The sequence below is a fragment of the Myodes glareolus genome, chromosome 1, assembly GCF_982192425.1.
Source record: "Myodes glareolus chromosome 1, mMyoGla1.1, whole genome shotgun sequence".
In the NCBI taxonomy this organism is placed as follows: Eukaryota; Metazoa; Chordata; class Mammalia; order Rodentia; family Cricetidae; genus Myodes; species Myodes glareolus.
In genome coordinates, this window is record NC_142026.1 from 104,100,114 (window position 1) to 104,120,438 (window position 20,325).

General features: G+C 37.3%; 1 protein-coding gene across 1 annotated transcript in view; it reads left to right on the forward strand.

The window, feature by feature from the left end:
* Rnf217 (ring finger protein 217) overlaps positions 1 to 11,760 on the forward strand; it is a 110,063-nt gene extending 98,303 nt beyond the window's left edge. Inside the window, exons 4-6 of the mRNA XM_048425521.3 lie at positions 3,950 to 4,151; positions 9,201 to 9,272; positions 10,297 to 11,760. Of these exons, the coding sequence (XP_048281478.3) occupies positions 3,950 to 4,151; positions 9,201 to 9,272; positions 10,297 to 10,370 (348 nt within the window). The 3' untranslated portion in view covers positions 10,371 to 11,760. The remainder of the gene's footprint in view (positions 1 to 3,949; positions 4,152 to 9,200; positions 9,273 to 10,296) is intronic.
* The last annotated feature ends 8,565 nt before the right edge of the window (positions 11,761 to 20,325 follow it).

The window sequence follows — 20,325 nt, forward strand, 5'->3', positions numbered from 1 at the left end:
ATGCCTAAAGAAGAAGAGATAAGTATCCAGAAAGGATCACTAAGCAAAGAGAAATAAGATTTATGAGGACAGGTCATCAGCAGGGTAAAATTTTATTACCTGAACATGAAGATATCACTACTTAAAAATCAAAACTGGCTTTGAAGTTGAACAACGGCTATCCTTCTCTAAATCCAAGCATGTTATTTAAGGAAAACTTCAGAGTTGCTGTTTCGTGTCAGGAGCCATCTGGTATGGGACAGAAAGAAGAAAGAATTTAGGAAAAATTTTACTTTTCTCCATACTTATGTTTGTCTCTATCGTACCTTTTATTGAACATATGTCTACATGAATAATGTTTAAGTTTTCCATAATGAACAATAAATTTTCCTGCAGTAATCTGTGAAGTTTCCAGGAAGAAGATGGGGCCCCACAACAATTATTTCACCTGGTTGATATTCATCATGATGCTGATAGCACTACTTAAGATTGGTTTTGGCTACCAGCTGCTCAAAACGATTCCAACTTGGTTAGCTGAAATGGTGCACCTTCTGACAACGTTTTGGCCAGAACTTCAAATAAGAATATCAAAAAAAAAAAACCCTACTGAATATTCAGAAACTATTTGCAATTATATCAGACAGTAATCTTGAAACTTAACCATCATTTAGTATTGCAGGATCCCATAGTAAGAACATCGTCCCCATGACAGCTGGAAGCAATTCTAGAAGATGACATCCCCTCTCCCAACCAAGTTTATCCTCAGGGTTAGGGACATCAATTACAGGCTGATTATGACTGGTATAGGGTTGGGAGTTGAGGTGGAAATTATATAGGCTCAGGGATCTTTGAAAAAAAGGGTGGGAATTGGATGGGATAATAGGTAGATTAGTGTGTACATACTCACACTAATAATAGTGAATAATAGAGTGAATACTTGTGAGCTATTATTTATAGACAATTTACATTGATATAGATTCTTGTATATTGATACAAATTCAAATTATATTTATCATATTGAATATGCACCTATTTCTGTTTCCAATATTTGTACACCCAGGCAAAGTTATTTTGTCGTATTGTATGCATGCATACTTTTACCTCTGCTTAAGAAATTTTGTATATTGATACAATTTTAGAATATATTTATCGTATTGCACTATACATTATACCTCTGATCAATAAACTTATACATTGTTTACATTTTGAGGTCATTGTCCTCATTTGCTGCACAGTTGTTTAAAGATTGTTTAATATTCTAATATGAGGCCTTCCTCTTTAAGCTATATAGGTAATAAGGTAGTAAGAACTATAGGTCAGTAGTCATACATGTTTGTCATACTTATAGTTAGACTAATCAAGTTCTTTAAATACATAGAGATTGTATTTTGTATAGATAGGTAATCTTCAACCACTTCAAAGAACTTTAGAACATTGCATTTAAGTAACTTAGATTTCTGTTGACATGAGACATAATTGCTCCTGGCAGTACCCATCTATTCCTGAGAAAATGTTGGGCACCGAAGACACTCTATTTGTAGCATGTTTTCTTCTTGGCAAAGCAGACCTTTGGGCAAAGAACTGCCCATGCCTCGACCACTGACAAAAGACCGTCAAACCTTGCCAAGACAGGGTAAGACAGTTCTGAAAATTTTCCTTACTCTGAAAATGGTCTATCAGTTACTCTAGGCCTTAGCCAAAGTTGGTTGCCCCAACATTGTAAATGAGAATTTGGGTGATTGCCCAGGTAGCCAGTGTTGTTACACTAACTGTTGGCAGAGGCTGCTTGTTCATTTCCTAGCCTCCCAGACCCAAAATAACCACACAGAAACTGTATGAATTGAAACATTGCTTGGCCAATCACTTAAGCATATTGCTAGCTAGCTCTTATATCTTAAATTAACCTGTTTCTATTATTTTATATTTTACCACAAGGCTCGTGGTTTACCAGTACCAGTGCCACAGGCATCTTTCTCCTATGACAGCTACATGGTATCTGCCTGACTATATTTTGCCCTGCTATAGGCCCAAAGCAGATTCTTTATTTACAAGATACATATGGGTTTTCATGATAAATTATAGCCATCTGAGTGGTTAGTTTGTTTTTAGGAGAGCTATAGCAATATATATATATATATATATATGTATATATATATATATATGTAAATATAATACTAACCTCTGTCTTAAAGTTTTATGCTTTTAAAATAAAATTGACATTGTTATCAAACTATAACATGTAAATATATTTTATCCAGTACTTTACTTAGCATGTTGATTTAGTATTACCTTGGATGTGAGGAGTTCAGAATTCCAAGTTGCTTATTAGCAAATGTTTGTTATAAATGCCTCCTGCTGACATGAGGCTGCAATGTGCTTGTTTATTTCTAGAGTTACAAAATAATAAAATGTGTTTTATATTATTGCATTCGTCACTTTTTACATCAATGGGATCAAAATAGCTGATAGAAACTTTCATTATTTGTTTCCGTTCATGATTGTAGAGTTTAGTTTGTTGTAGTTGGGAAGCATGGCAGAGTGGCTTCATCCACAGCAGCAGAGCAGGAGGCCAAGACTATTCACACCAGCCCTATTCATGCCAGGAAGGAGAGAGTGGACGGGAACCCATGTTTGGAGTGTAACCATCAAAGGCCTTCCCCTAGTGACCCACCTCTTCCAGCTAGGCTCCACGTCCCCAACATTCTGTAGTCAAATACCTTTCAGAGGTCAGGTCATGAGTGAGAGTGATGGCACCGCAGGACAGATGGAAGACATAGGAGAAGCAGTCTTTGTACTGTGCCTGGAGCACAGCAGTTGTAAAGCAATCCAGTCCTCTCCTTTTGTGGGTCACCCCTGCCATCGCTGTGTTCTCTGGAAAAGCACGAACTGTTAACCTCCATTTTTGTGCAGCATAGAGGCCAAAAGTTGCCAGTAGATGTTGAGTGTTTAGCAGTTAATTTCAAACATGCTTTCTCCTAGTGTCTGGACAACTTGAAGGATCAGGGATGGTTCAGGAGTGCTTTGGCACACACATGTTATTGTTTTGGTTTTTTACTTGGTTTTGTTTTTGAGACAAGGTCTCACATAGTTCAAGTTATCCTTGAAATCTCTTCTGGTGCTGGAGAATGGCCTTGAACTTCTGATTCTCCTGCCTCCCTGTCCTCTAATGGCTGGCTCTACAGGCATGGTCCACAACACTCAGTTTATGAGGTCCTGTGTGCTAAATCTGAGGCTATGTATTGTATTCCCACCCCAGGTCTGAGTTATTTCTTAGTGCCACCTGCAGGCCGCATGGCTACAATCCCACAAGTACTGGCAAATAAGCCCAAAAAGAGGGTTCACTGGACCAGGGGCTGAGTTACTAGCATAGCCCTCTCTCTTAGGCCTTTTATCCCTTTTATCCCAGTTTTGTTTACAGTTTGCATTTGTTCTTAAAGACCCTCAGATAATTGATAGAGTGGACAAAGCCTGTATCCACTGCTCTTGGACCAGCCTACATAAAGAGATAGCCGTCTATCTGTAAAAGGGTCAGGCGACCAGTAGCGATAATCAACAACTTTGGTGATTTAGTAGCGATCCTGGAACATAATGTGTCCTTGACTGCGTACTAACTCTGTGTACCTAAGGAAAAGGAGTAGCAAGTGAAATGCTGAAAGCTGTAGGCTGTGGTCATGACTTACCTAATGAGTCAAACAACAATCTCTGGCAGGTTTGACTCTTGTGTTAACTATGAAGTTCCTAAGTATGTTAAAATAGTCACCAACACACAAGTTGCAAAGCAACATTACAAGCTTATAATGGTAAAAATAATATCAGAAATATTGTAGGTATAAATATGATTATAAACAAATTGAAGACTTCAGGAATGCCACAGAAGACTTTTGTTTTGGTCAAAGTGGTTCCGTAATATTTGACATTTTACTTTTTAAAGACATTAATTCCATTTTCTTTTCTTTATCCCTTTATCTAGATCCATATCCAGAGAACGGAAGGATGTGACCATATGACTTGTTCACAATGTAACACTAATTTCTGTTATCGATGTGGAGAGAGATACCGCCAGCTCCGGTTTTTTGGAGACCACACATCAAACCTCAGTATATTTGGATGCAAATATCGCTACCTCCCAGAGAGACCTCATTTAAGAAGATTAGTTCGAGGGTCAGTCTGTGGTGAGTAGTATCACACACGCTTGCTCTTGGGTATCTTCCTTAGGACCTGAGGTAGAAGTGTCCCAACCTTGAGAATTCACAGTGCTTGCTGTTGCCAAGAATTCTAGTAGAACCAAAAGCTAGGAAGAGAATCACTCCTTTTGTGATCAAAAATGAAAAGTTAAGTCTGTTAATATGACACTCTTTCGAGACCAGCACTTCTGAAACACTGAATGAGAACCAATTGATGACAAGGAGAATGTCATATTTATTTTTATATGGACATTAACAGGTGTCATAAACACATGGTTGCTCAATTGATTCATTAAATAAACACAATACAGCACAAAACAGGGAAGAATGATGAAAAAGTATACACACATCCCAGAGCCCAATAACAGCATTGTATAATATCTATAGAAATGATATTGTCATGTATCTTTGTTATTAGTAATCAACAACTAATCAGATAATGGTATTAGTATGAAGGCTCCCATAAGCCCAAGTCTAGGTACCCAAGTGTACCTAGACTGCTTTGTGAATAGTCTTTAACCCTCTCTTCATCAAACACACAGCCCTGTGCTCACACACATGCACAATGCAAATAGAAGCAGAAATGTTGTTCGTATCAAATCACCCTGGCCCCATGCCCTGCCTTGGTTTATACAGTTCTGCCCTCATCCTATTTCTTGCATTAGCTCCTGACCCCTGAGCCATTTGTCCTCTGTGAGATTTCTTCCTCTTCCGACTGCATGGATCTTAGAGGTTCTTTCTCTGACAGGCTTTCTCGTGTGTACCCAGCACTTTTTAAGCATCTAAACATCTTCCTTCTTGACTACCTCCTTTGCCTAGTTCATGAGAAGCGTTTGTGACTCTCCTCAGCCTCTTTGCCTGTAACTCACCTCACTCTCTGGAGTCATGATGGCTGATTCAAGAAAAGTTAGTCTTTATAATAGCTGCAGACTCTTCATTTTTAAGTATACTTGAATATGTGGAACCCTACGTCACCACTTCCTAAAACCATGCATGATCACTCTAAAACAACAACAGAACTATCTGTACCAAATTTTAATTAAACACACTTTTTCAGAGTCACTAGTTTTAATAATATCCAGTATTTTCTGACCCTTTATTTGCTTGTTAGGTGAAAATTACAATTATGAAACTAGGAGTTGCTTACTGCTTCTGTGGAGTTTGAAGATAACTAAGAAATGCAGACAGGATTTGTAAGAGTTGTCCCATGAGAGAAAGTTACGAAGTTGGGAGTTATGTCGCACCTGTAAATCTGTATACACAGAGAATGACCCCAGACACAAAGCTAATCTCTTCTGTGGCTCTTTTCTTTTCCTGTTTCAGCACCATCTTGGATTGTTTTGATTTGGGGTGTGTGTGTGTGTGTGTGTGTGTGTGTGTGTGTGTGTGTGTGTGTGTTGCCTATCTTGTATTCAGATGCATACAACACACACATCACACATGTGCATTCAATTAAGCCAAGATAAATCTGGCACTATAAGGAGCAGCTGGCTTAAAATAAGTTTCCCTCCCACACATTTTCCAGCCACCAAACACGGCTATCTAATTGGTTACGATGGTTAGTACAGTTGTCAACTTGACACAAGCCAGACACCACACCCCACTGGAGGAGTCCTACCCCTCTTATCCAACTGAAAAGGAAAATAGATTACTCAGTAGCTCACAATACTTACTCCTGCCATATGACAGGATATGAATTATAGTTCAGCCCTCACATCTATCACCCAGTCTGTATTAGCGCTTTTAAGTGCCCTTGGCCAGAGGCATAGCAAGTGCCTGCTTGTCCATCACAGCTGAGGATACAAAACTTGGTCTTCATTCCTGAGATCACATGCAGCTAGAGATCTTCAGGATGATGAGCAGCATCTTGGAAACAGCAGATTATTCAAGGAGTGGTACATTGAGTGCTTTTCAAAATTTTTAATTGCATGTATCTATTTATTCTATATATGTAAGCACTGCCATTCATGTGTATATGCCAAGGCATGAATATGGGCTTCAGAGCCCACGTGTGGAAATTAGTTTTCTCTTTCTACCGTGAGGGTTGCAGGGATCAAATGCAGATTGTTAGGGTGACAGTAAGCACCTTTACCACCTGAGCCGTCCTGTGAGCCTCCAAAATTTGAAGTCTTAAATTATAATTTTTAAAAATAATTCTTTAACTTATCTCCTCAAAGCAAACAATTAGTAGGAGTAAAAACAATGAAGTTGTCTCCAAAAATTCTTTTGAAAAATACTCAGTTTAAATAAAAGAAAGAGATAGGTAGATGACTCAGCAGTTAACAGCTCCTTCAGAGGCTCTGGGCTCAGCTCACAGCACCCACAGACCTGGGCTGAACTAGAACTGTCTGTAATTCCAGTTCCAAAGGCCCCTATTTCTTTACAAGGGAAGAAACTGTAGCAGGCATGGAAATGCACACCTGTAATCCCAGCACAGTGGAGATGGAGGCAGGATGACCAAGAGTTCAAGGTCAGATTGCACTACGTAGAGAATTAGAGACCAGTGTGAGCTATGTAGCAAGACTGTCTCAATTATTTTTTAATCAGACAGAAAGAAACTGAAAACAGAAGTAAAGAGTTCACATTAAAAATATTCACTGTCTGGGGCTGGAGAGATGGCTCAGAGGTTAAGAACACTGGCTGCTCTTCCAGAGATCCTGAGTTCAATTCCCAGCAACCATATGGTGGCTCACAACCATCTACAAGATTTGGTGCCATCTTCTGGCAGGCAGGCATACATGTAGACAGAACATTGTATACATAATAAATAAATCTTTTTTAAAAAATTCATTGTCAGAAAAATATTATAAAATGAGTTACTTTGAATTATTGATTAGTATACAATTGTCACTAATATTCAGTGTTGAGCTTTTGTAGCCTACAAAATGTATTGAAAATTTACAACAGTTTTTTAAAATAAATAAATATATATATATATATATATTTAACTCATGGGATGATAATGCACACAGAGAAATCTAGCATTCTGGAAGCTGAAGCAGGAAGACTGTGAGTTCAAGACCAACATGATCTATATAACCAGACCTTGTTTGAAAAGAATGGGTAGACCACTGGGCGGTGCGTGGTGGCACATATTTTTAATCCCAGCACTCGAGAGGCAGAGGCAGGTGGATGTCTGTGAGTTTGAGACCATCCTGGTCTACAGAGTGAGGTCTAGGATAACCAGAACTGCACAAAGAAACCTTGTCCTGAAAAACAGGGGTGGGGGTGGTAAGGAGTGAAAGAGGAAGGGAAGGAAGTTAATAGGATAGTAATGTGGACATTTTAAAACAGTAGGTAAAACTGTAGTGAAGCCTGATCTCAGGAGGGTAAGGCGTAGGGATTGAAAGTTCAAGTACAATAAAAGCTACCTAAAGACCCTATCTCAAAAGAATAAACAAACAAACCAGTAAATCTAGGTAGACCGTCAATGGTTACTGTGATAATATAGGATTAATAATTCTTTAAATTAAAAAAAATATTTAAACAAAATATAATTATGGATGTGAAAGAATATATTTGGCTACTGAAAATCATGTATTTAAGACAGTTGTCATTGGCCCTGGAATAAGAGAAAGCGTGCTTACTTACTCCTGTCACGGCAAGCTAAGATGCAAACTTAACTGTGTCCTACACTGTCAAGTAATTTCGCTTAAAGGACGGGTGCACGCCTGCTTGGATTCAGCCATATTTGGGAGGGAAAAGGCATTGCTGTCACTTGACAGTCGGTTCTGTTGCTAAGATGGTTACTTTAAAAGGAATTACGACAAAAAAGACTGAACCATGTGTAGGGGATGGGAAAGAAATGCAGCCTTTTAAAGTAACCTGGATACTGAATTCTATAATCTTCTACAGAGCCCTGCGGTGGACAGGCATTTGGCCAGTGACATTTAGTACTGCTTAACTAGCTTTGTCCAGACTGGGCATTGTGTTAAACTGACACAAGATCCATATATAAATTTACTAGATAGTAAACTCTATTCAGTAAAGAATATTCTTAAATTTGTTAATTAAAATTGTGTTTTTCCATATCTAGTTATCTAATTCCAAAAAGCTATTTTCAATAAATTAAAAAGTTAATTTTTTTCTTGCCAAACTCCCAACAAGTGATGGTTGATCTTTTCTCGTGTACTAATTGCTCACTACACATGACCTGTAGAATGGCGTCGCTGTGAGAGTCTCCAGTAGCTATGCAGTTGTGCTGCAGTTTTCGCGTTCCTCTAACTCTCTTTGGGGCAGTTAGTCTGTAGAGTTGTATCACATGTTCAAAGGCTGCAGCCTGGTGACAAGACATAAGTAACCGTGCTGGTTTTGTTCATCTCAGTGCCTTTCAAAGTCAAAAGGATTCCACTGGTGCCTTCTGGACTGCAGTGACATGTGACAATAGTGGTGATTATCACAGATCAGTTATTCATTCCGAAGAGCAGTTGGTTGGTGCTGCCAAGTGTGGCCTCCCTCCCAGCACCCAGCCTCCTTACAAGTGCTTCCTTTCAGAATTTGTTACAATGATTCACTTGAGAGACTTCCAACACAGCTTTTATTCAATGGTGGTTTTCTCTAGCACTTGTCTGGAGGTATCCCATTTGGAGGTCACTCTGTCAGATGGACTTAGGATTTCCCCTTTTACTCAACAAGTAAACAAAGCATTTTTCTTAGACATAGGCCCGGGCAGACACCGTCTGTGGTCCCTACCAGCTCTCCAATGTTGTGAGCTCCATAGGTTGTCCACTGCGCACTGGACTATGCTACTTCTTCCTTAAGCTTTCAACATTTTGAACATTGAAGGTGGAAGAAATCTAAAGGAAAAGTACAAAGAAAAAGTGTGCCAGGATAAAGGATTGGAATCTTTTTGGTTGTAAAGACTAAATGACTTGTAGATGTTTGGCATATGCCCAGGGCTTTGTAGCTCTGTGTACTTAAACTTCAATGGTGGATTACATGTGCCATTAATTGTTAATGCACTTCTTTAAAGAATTACTGTAAATGCTCGGAGATCAGAGCCGAGACTCTTCACGTTATTCTGGTCTTGTTTTCCAGCTGGAAAGCTCTTCATTGCGCCTCTCATCCTGGTCTTGGGATTGGCACTGGGGGCCATAGCAGTTGTAATCGGTAAGAAACACGCAACATCTGAGATTAGACTTCTCCCACGGCAGTGGAGACAATATGAGCGTGTGTATAATGGTGTGAGTCCATGAGTGAGCGTCGTTTCTTCTCTGTGCCTTGCTTTAAACGGACATGCAGCCTGGGGTGTGTAAGGTGGGAGGGACATGTTTCCAACAGGACGTTTATCAGAATCTTTAGTAGATGACCATGCATGTTAAAGGAGTAGTTCTCTGACTTAGTATGACATAGACTAGCCTGGAGAGCTGATGGAAACACACATTGCTAGATCCTCACTCAGTTTCTAACAGTCTGATGACCAGGCCCCCGGATTTATGTTTCTAAAAGGCTCTCAGATGCTGCTGATGTTGTTAGCCCGAAGGCTGCACTTTGGGTAGCGATGCCTTCGAAATTTTAACTTAAATGTTGTGGATAAAAGCTATTTTGATCATTATTCCTTATATAAGGTGGAATGCCTTTGCTGAACTAAATGGTTTTCCACAGGTAAACTTTTCTATAGGTAATGAATGTGTGGAACACTTAGAATTATGAAGTGTCTCACATTCAAGCTGTCGTAGTCAGTCAGGACTTCATACACCAGGTGTCACTATCTCAAACAGAGGGAATCAAGTCTCATTAGGATGTCAAAATTGTTAGAACGGGAACCACACGTATGTTCTTGAATAAAATATTACACTGACCAACGATGAAATGTGACTATCACAGAGTGTAAATGACAGGACTGACAATAAAGACATCAGCATAAAGCTAGCTAGCTTGCTAGGAAATACTGTTTCTCATTGGAACCGCTGTGACTGAGAGTGACAAAGGGGACAGAGAACTACAGAGATAGAACGAAGCCTTATAAAAACACATCCCACAGTATCTTTGTTTGTGAAATTTTAATAATGTCTGTTGTAAATAGTTTGCATGTAAACAAAGTTGGGAAATTTTACATATACCTCCCCACACATACACACATACACCCGTCAGCATTTCCTTCCTAATTGCCTTTATCCTTTTTAATCCCTAGGTTTATTTGTATTTCCTATATATTGCCTTTGTAAAAAACAGAGAAAGCGATCACGGACAGGTATGCACTGGTAATCTGCAGAGGATTTCACATGACATCAGCCGGTACCAGGGGGAGCTGTGCAGGATGGTCCACTGTCTGTGAGTCAGATCCTTGAAAACACCTAGAGGAACTTCTGCCATCTCGTCTCCTGTGGTTCTCTACAGGCCACAGTGCCTCTAGCTACGGTGCACTCCCAACATGGTATCCTGTCCTTTCCCGAAACAAATTGCTGCTTTTTTAAAAATGGTCACTTTCGTTAATTATAGACATTTGTATAGTAACTCTGACCTTTATGGTTCTTGGAAGAAGATATTTTGAGAACAGGGTATCCTCAGATGTGTTTTGAGGGCACCTCACAGGAGTGTTGTTTGGACTGTCTGAACCCTGTGCTTCCCTCCAGGCTGTCTGTGAGATTTGGTTTGCATAGCTTGAAGTCCTGTCTGTCTCAACAAACAAAGCCACTTTGCAGAAGATAAATCACCAAGTGCACCTGTTGTCATCTGTAACCCAAGTGGTACCATTCTTTCGTTCTTTGGATATTGTATTTGCTTTAAAAAAAAAAAATTTCAGTACCCAGAAGGGACTTAATGAAACTAAATTAATGAGAAGAACCATGAGTTACTGGTGCGTATGTGTAAGGATGTGAATGTGTGTATATAAACACGTATTAAACCAGGCTCCATAACCGTGTGCTTGTCCATTTCCATGTCTATCTTCAGAGAACCATTTAGCTATGATGGTTCCTTTTGTGGGCCTAACTTGATAGTGTACTGAATTAAAACCAGTGTCAACAACAGGTTATTTCCATGGTAACCCTGTGTGTTTCTTGCTCTTTCTATGGCCACACACAGAGACTTCTGCGATGTCACTCCAAGATGTACCAAGCTTTGTAAACTGACAAAACTGAAGGGGTGGTTTTGGAAAGTCCCCATGTTTAAGATGCTTGATCTCTTTGGATTCCTTGGATTTGGGCATACCTTATCCTGTCAATAAAGCCCTCCTGGGATAACTTAATTTAAAAAAAAAAATTTTTTTTTTTTTTGCTTTAAAGAAAACTGCTTAAATTTTTAAGTCCCATTCTGCTCATTATTTAATTACCTCCTTATTATCCTAGGTAATTCTACTTTAGGTCTAAGTTTTAAAAGATTACTTGATGCTTTACTCCTTCCCTCTTTCCTCTTTTTATTTGTCCCCAATTTTTTTTTACAAAAATAAATCCTAGTTTTGAAGAATTTTGCCTATGTTTACCACTGAGATGCATAAATTGTTGATATCTCCATACAGAGAGATAACTTGAAAACAGCTTTCTATGTACATAGTTTCATCTAAAATACAAACTGCTTTTGGAGAAAGAAACAAATGAAGAAAGTATTTTCAGGAAAATGAGGAATCTTTGAGAATAAAAAATGGAGTTTGATTAAAGAGGTCTATTTCCTTGCTTTCATCAGAACGTTGATCACAATGAAGAAGAGGCATTAAAAAGCCTGGGATTCCAGTCATTTAAACCCTTTGAGTTAGAGTTTCACCATACATTACCCTACTTACCGTAAATGTAACGACGTTGGACTTGAAGTAGTCAAACACACACTTTTGCATAACTATTTCATGGTGTTGGATGCTAGAGTGTAAGAACTTTGTATCCTTGTGTTTGACTGAAACACTCATGTCCGTGAAGGACGGTCCACGTATCAGCTAGCATGCTTGTATTCCCTCTGAACCATAGAGAGGAGCTGGACAGCGTCCCACTAAGTGGTGAGTCTCTGGCGAGAAGAGTGTGCAGTGTTTGTGGCTCTGGAATAGTCACTACACTATGGTGTGAGGTAAGGAACATGACTTGGTTTTGCAGGTTCATCTTGCGTGCCTTCAGCCATCCATCTGGCAATTGTTCACTCTCTGCTTTTGGTGTGCAAAAAGAATGAGAGCTTCTACCCCAAATACATGTTTCTGTCCTAAAAGCGCTTAATTTTTAGAAATTCATCTTTGCTGGACTTGGGCATCATTTTGACCATGTGTGAGTAGGATGAATCTGTCTGTGTATGATCTGTACGTATATCTGTATGTCATATGTAAACATGTCATGTTCATACATACCACCTGGGTGAACAGAGACATTCGGGTCTAAGATTGTCTTTATTCTTGGGTTATTGTGCCTGTTGTCTTTGGCCTACTCAGGGATTTTTATTCTATTCTTTAAATAACTTATCTTTTACAGGTATTTTTATCTGATTTGAAAACAATTCCAATATGTAAGTTACAAAGTGGTATTTGTTATGAGGAAAGATTGCTTCATCAGAGGTTAGGCGATTGCACATTGTACTGCATGGGCATCTCATTTGTAAGTGCATAGATTTAGAGAAGAAATGTATGAATTTTTCTCTTTTTAAAGACTATACACACACAAGTATATGTGTTCTTTCCATGGTAGTAACTTAAAAGTATTTGTGACTATTTTAGTCTCAATCTTTAAAAGAGTTAAAAGATTTAAAAAAAAGTATTTATATATCAGTGCCAACTTTGAATGTAGAACAATGACCCTCATGGTAAATTCTAAAAACTCCTTTACAAAGTGAAGTATACGTGTTGTGTCTTTTACTCATGGCTTGTCCTTTTATGTCACCATTGTAAATGTATGTCTGTTCCTGAAGAAAATGAAACCATATAGAATTGTAAAGTTCATGTTCCTCTGCTTACCTACTCCTTGTTTTTCTAGGGGCGCCTACTATCAGTGGTCTGATACCTGTCCTTCCACATGCTTCCTTCAAGTGTATAAATACGTGTGTATGTATGTGTGCATGTATGCCACTCGTGTGTTAATTTTCTACAAAAAATAATATCCTTTGCTGTGACTCTTTTTCATGTTTTTAAATATTAGAAAAATACCTTGCCATGAGTGTTTACATCCATTGAAAATAACTGTCTAATCTACGGTAGAGCTACATTTTAATTGGCTTGGTCTTCTGTTGAATGGGAAACAAGATAGTTTTCATTTGTCACAGGCTAAGCATTTTATGCATCCATATTTTTGTCACCTACTATGACCATTTCCATCGGATTTTGAATTTTATTTTTACAAAATATTTTTAATGAAGATTTTTAATGCATAGCCAGGCAACGAGACATAGAAATGATATATTTAAGACCATATTTGAATAAACAGTGTAGAGAGTGCCTAATTTTAAAGCAAATCATCTTTTGAAAAACTTTCTCCTATATAGATTAGCCAAATACCTTGCCAAAATTTAGAAGAGGAAAATTAATCTGTTTCAAATGAAGCTCAGATGTGATCAGCTGTCGCTGACAGTGTGGAAGATGAATCGGTTCTTGGATTGCTTACTTTTAGTCCTCAAGCCAAATGGATATTGTATGTCCATTTTCTAAAACACTCTTATGTTTGTGTGTGTCATTTATGAAAGGTGGGAGGGAAAGGAAAGGGGTCAAACTATGACACAAGCAACATCCTCTTCCCACATTTATGGTCCAGCAGTTAGCCACTTACTGTCACCTACAAAAACAGACAGAAAAACAATCAAAAAATAGTCAAACAGCAGACATGTTACAATGTGGTATCTTTTTCTGCTGTGGGATCAAGATTCAGTGGCACCACTTGGGAAATGCCTTAACTCTGGCACCATCTCTTGAGTCCCAAGATCCTGCTTGAGGTGTCTTTTAATATCACTGCCCAGATACGTGGCCCAGTGTTCCCGCAGAACACTGCTCTGCTACAGTCACTGCCTGTCCCTGATAGTTCTAACCACATTTTTGTTCACACCTCTACTAATTTTGCCCTCAGAGAAGAGTAGAAGAAAGTAGGGGGAGGAGAAAGCTCAAGCTGGTCTGAGTCTCAGTGTTTCTTTCTGGCTTCTCTCAGATTTCAGTGGATCTACCACATCTCCCCTACTGAACACATGAAACTGTTTTAACATTGGATTTTTGTGATTCCAGTTACGATGATTATAAAAAAGTTAATGGCCTAAATAACATTAGGTGGCATTCAAGGACAAAACTAAGAAAATCCATGTCATGAGCCGCTTTAGATGTAGTTGCACACAAAGCCTTAATGTGAGTCCTTCCATGTTAGCGGTTGAAGTCTGTTTCAACTCCTGTTTTATGCTATGTCTGCTATAATTGTTAGCCTTAAAATCGATGAACTTTCCAGTGTGTACCATTTAAATAATTAAGTGGTAATACAAAAGTGACTTGTGTTTTTCAGTGGCGAGAATAAAATCATGTCAGAAAATATGTTTGAATTCTTTAAAGTTGTGAGACATCGGAAGCTTAGAATTTTATGTAAAGCATTCGTAAATATATAGAACTATTCCTAATATTTTAGTCATCCTGGAAGCTTTTTTGCAACAATTTTTTACATGTAAAACTCATAGCAAATAATTATACTACATAATAATATCACTTGAATTTAAAACATTAATTCTTACTAAAAGTTTTAATTGTATTTCCATAGTTTGTGAATTCTATAAAAGAAAATATTTGTGACTAGAAATATAATAAATAAAAATAGCTGGAGCACATTTTGTTTTTCAGATTATAAATTATGTACATTTCTACAATTGTAGACACTAGCTTCCAGGATCACATATTAAAGTGTGTCTCTGCAATGATCATATCAATTAAACTAAGATACTTGTATAGAAACAGTATTATCTAAATAAAACAAGAATTCCAAACTTGAAAGGGTATTTAAGACTGTGAATGTAAGTCAATGGAACTAACGCCACTGTAACTTCCTTTGAATGTAAAGTTAAGACAGATTTCAAAGCCAAGTGCTGTATGGGATCTCTGTGCATCCATCACTCTTGACGTCTACGGCTCTCGTTGATGTTATCCAGACCCAGTGCACAGAGGCACAGTAGTGTGACACTCTTGTAATTGTCTATTTGAAGATTAACTGAAGCTTTGATATGTTACGTCTCTTCTGTGTCCTTTTACATATTGCCGGCTGTGCAAGCATGTCATCATGCATATTAGAAAATATAGATTTTCTTTTAAATAAAGAAGTGACTGGTTTGGAAATAATAGCTTAAGTGCAAAAAATATTTTGAAAAATACATGAAATATTACTAATGCCCTTTTGAGGATCAATTTTTTGTCTCTCTTGAAGACATTTCATTCATTTATTAGATTATATAAACTCATTAATAGAGAAAATATTTTTGTTTGTCAGTTTTGAGTCATATGATATTGCTCTGTTCTTGTTTGTACAGCAATACTTACATATCCCAATAACATGCACCTATTTTTTTTCCTTAGTTTCCCAGATTATTTTGTTTTTTACTTCAACAGTCCCCTTCCCTTCTCATCTTGGCCAAGTGAAGGATTTTTCTTAACCATTAGCTTCTTTTACTGTAATGCAATGAAATTCTCTGCCGAACAGTCTTTGTGACCAAACTCTAGTAATAAGTGCCATTTATCCTTACTGTTTATTAGCTGGAATGAAATGCCTGGGACATTTTTCCCAATTCTGGGTTCTAGAAAAGGAACTCTTGCTAGCTGTCTGCCAAGTAAGTCATACAAATGAGATATTAATTGGACCAGAGGGTTAATAAAACTCTAGAACCAAACTTCAGAAATTCATGGTTATCAATGGACAAAAAGCATGTAGACATTCATACCACCTGACTCAAGTACTTCATCCTTCATTCAAAATAAGTTATAGCTTTGATTATTGGTCTTTAAATGAAAGCATCCTCTAGCTTCAACTTGGGGCGAATTGAAGTATAGTAGCAATTGTATGTAAGATGCAACTATCAATTCCTGTTCTGTCATCATTATTGGGCATTTTGATAATCTAAAACAATCACTAATTTTTAATCTATAGAAGTTAATATGCTTTATGTTTCTTTACATAGAATTCTAGATATAATTACTTTTATCAGTTGACTACAAATTGTTTCTCTCATGTCCTTTTTTTTTAAGTTGAAATGGTAGCCCCTCAATAGCCAGTATTTATTATTGATCACTTTCATCACAATTAATTTCTTATAGATGGTGTTTTGAAAACTATTTCTGTATGAATTTCAGAATAATAATCGGTTTATGTACACATGCATATTTAGACACGATTTGCCAAGGCAAAAACAATGTTACAGAGATTTATGAAAACTAAAAGGTGCCAAGCAAGATAGGGCATTTGGCAGGTGGCCCAATCAGAACCCTTAGATCTGGAGTCAGCTAGATTTGCTTTTAGCTCCTTCTCAATTGACAGTGATGTCTTTGAAAGGTCCAAGTCTACTATAGTTTTGTTTCGTTTTGTTTCCTTCTCCGTCTACCCTTTGAAAATCGGTTCCATGGTGAAAAGCAGAAGGCATATTGAGTATGTCTGACATGCACCAGACAGCCTGCTGCATGTGTCTGCACTGTTGTCCTGTGTCCCTCTCCAGCCTTGGCCTCCCTTGACACAATACCGTTAGGGACTTGAATTTAAACCCTTGTTTGTGCAACCACTGTCCCCTGCAGATAAACCTCTGCCACCTTCTAACAAAGTCACTTTTAATCCCCTGGGGAGAAAATTACTTGGCAATTCTCTTTTGAAAAAATTGTTAATATACAAATAAGTGGTACATTTTTGAGTCTTACAAAAGTTCAGTCAAAACAGCAGCATGGCTGGGCATAGTGGTACATGCCTTTAATCTTAGCACTTGGGAGACAAAAGTAGACAGATCTCTGTGAGTTCCAGGCTAGCCTGGTCTACAGAGTGAGTTCCAAGACAACCAGAGCTACATTTTGAGATCCTGTCTCAAAACAAAACAACAACAAAAAACCAACGGCATAAAAATGTCCTTACATTAACCCACCATTTATTTTTTATTTTATTTTTTTTAAGATTTATTTATTATGTATACAACATTCTGCCTCCTTGTATGCCCGCACTCCAGAAGAGGGCGGCAGATCTCATTACAGATGGTTGTGAGCCACCATGTGGTTGCTGGGAATTGAACTCAGGACCTCTGGAAAAGCAGGCAGTGCTTTTAACCACTGAGCCATCTCTCCAGCCCCCATTTATTTTTTTTAAAAAAAAAAAATGAGTGAGTAGTAGTTGTTTGGCTTCTCTTTTAAGCAAAATTGGTAAAATATTTTCATGCAGCAAATACGCCATTTACTTGTCTGGGAAACCTGAAAAACAATTACATTATCCACGTCTTTTTTTTTTTTTTCAGTGTTAAACTGCTAAAAATTAAAAATAGTTGGGTTTTGAATCTGTGACTACTGCATATTCAGAAATTAGCGTTCTAATGAATATACCATCTTCTGTTTAAATCTGAGGTTATTATCCTATTTTAATTCTGCTCTAAATAACAATAGCAAATGATGATTCATTTCTTCATCTAAGGTGAGTAGTTTGCACCACTGATTTGTTCCAGGTCACCTTCCTGCCCCTTTCCAAATAATATGCCATAATGTTTTTCACGTTGAAAATGAACCCTGTTAAATATTTGATTTGTAAACGTTGTTAACTGTTTCTGCGTTTCAGTACTTGCGCTGCTAACTTTGGTCTTCATAAAGAACATGGAAGAAGCCATTTCGAATATATTTTTAGAAAATGGGCAGGTAGAAATAACAACTGAAAAAGAAAAAGAAATTCTACCAAAATTAAAAGGTTGAAAAAGAAAGGTATCAAAAAGACCCGATTTCTTATATTGTTGAAGGCATTGACTTCCAGCTGAGGTTTTTATACTGTTGGGTCCATGACTTGTGCACTGTCTACTCTCACCACTATGGTGTTACTATACTGATTATTGAAAGGAAAGAACTAGTGAAGAAAGCCAGGGAAATCAGCCTTGTTTTCCACTCTCCAGTAGCACTAACTATTGTAGTGTCCCAACCCTTCCATATGGTGCTTGTGTGATGATGTAACATTTGTGTATGTTACTAGTGCCTTATTTTTTCACGTGACTTTATTTCTTATCAAAAGAGCCATAAATTTTCTGTTAGTGTTCTTTGATCCCTCTGTTTAAAGCATGCTAATCATTTGTCTTTATGGATGTACCTAGTCTACATTTGCTACTGACTCTACTGTATTGTCTCTCGTATAATAAATTAGCTGTATTTTTCTCAAGTATATTGCTTGTTTTTAAGCTAAAGCAGGAAAATAAATATTAAATGCCAGAGATTGAGGCTAACAGAATTAATTTTTATTTTTAAACCACAAAAAACAGAAGGTTGAATAAATTGAAGTCTGTGACGAGGTTATCGGCGAATCCAGCTAGGGTAAAACTGCAAAACTTTGCAAAGAGCATTAAAAATAAACATAACTGTGATACTTCAGAAATGTGACCATTTCTCTACAACATGTCTTTGACAATGTTTTATTATTAATTTTCTTATGGATACCAATAAACATCAGTAGTTATGGAATTTACACATTATTCATTTACAGTAGGCTGTAGCAACTTCAAGCCATTCTGTATATTATCTGCTCTTCAAGGTCTGTGCCTTTTATTTTGTGCTATTCAAAATAATAGTTATGCTGGTATCTGTATATATCCATTATATCACATGCATATATATTTTGAATTTTCATGATGAATGTATGACAAATGGTTAAAGTAAATCAGGTGTCAAGACAAAGACATGGATTGTGTATGAAAATGTGTAAATATTTGACAAAAGAAAAAGGATCTTCTTGCCAACAAATAGGCCCTGCTGGAAGGGCCTGGAAATGAACAGATTTTCTTTTAAGCAATGGAATTTAATCCATTACCTCAAGAAATTTTAGTAGCTATGTATTATATCCTCTAAAGGATAAATGGTATATTCCTTCTGAATAAATACTATCTCACTTGTGACTGATAAAAACAAGTATCAGATCACACAAATTGTAGGAACAAGGCCTTGAGAAGACGAACAGACCTTACACAGTCTAGTTGTAGGCTCTCAGTAATGTCCCTATATCCTTTTGTTGTAGTTTGTTTTATATGATCATTATTTTGGGTTGGTTGTTTTAAATTGGGAGGTAATAATGATATCAGAGCTCATGGAAGTCAGATGGTCCCAGTTGTTACTGTGTGTACAGTACAGATTTCTGTGGCGTGCTATTTACTACATAGTATGTGTGAAATCCCACCAGTGTCATCCAGCAATCAATGACTAATAAAAGTTTTTCAAAGAGAAGACTCTTGTCATTTTTTCAGTAGATGTTGATTCTAAATAAATTAAGGCAAAATAAACTCCCACATATTATAAATTAATTTGGAATTATTGGAGTAGTAGTATTCTGACTGAGAGAGCAGATGAAGGAAGAAAAATAGAGATGATTACATCAAATAGATATCTGTTTTATACCCTAACAAATTTTCCCTAGTCCTGTTGCCTGAAAAGGGGGCATTTGCTGAGCAAAGAACATATACATATGAACAGTAAAATGCATAACTGCATAGTGACACGTTCGTACAATGAAATAGTACAGGACACGCAATGAAAATTAAATGACTGAAAAATTCCATTCCAGAAGAGCTGGATTTCACAGATATTGTGTTATATAAATTAAAGTCAAGCACTATTAAAAGTGTAGTGTAAGATAACACAGACAAAACTTTTAACTGGTCAAAAAGTAGTAGTTTTAGGGTTTGGGATTGTTGACTAGGGAGGAGAATGAAGAAACTTTCTAGAATAGTACCATCTGTCTTCAGGATATATGCATATACTGTTGTGTATTAAATTCTGGAAACTTTAAACATGTCTTGAATAAATATTATACCAGCAACTGAAAGAACAATTGAGGGTGTGGGGGAGATAATCTGGAAAATTCCAGAAGAAAAAAAAATCAGCTATAATCCCAAATATGGTTAAAGGTGAGTGATATGGCACTTGTTGAAATGTAAATTTTAGCCTCTTTTTCATTTTTACTAGATTGCTTTTCTTGGGTTGTTAAAATAATTCTTGACGTTTCAGCTAGCTTGTGCTAATTGTACTTCACTACTATCAGCAAAATAAAGGGACTATTCTTGAGCACAAATCCTAACGCTCATTCTT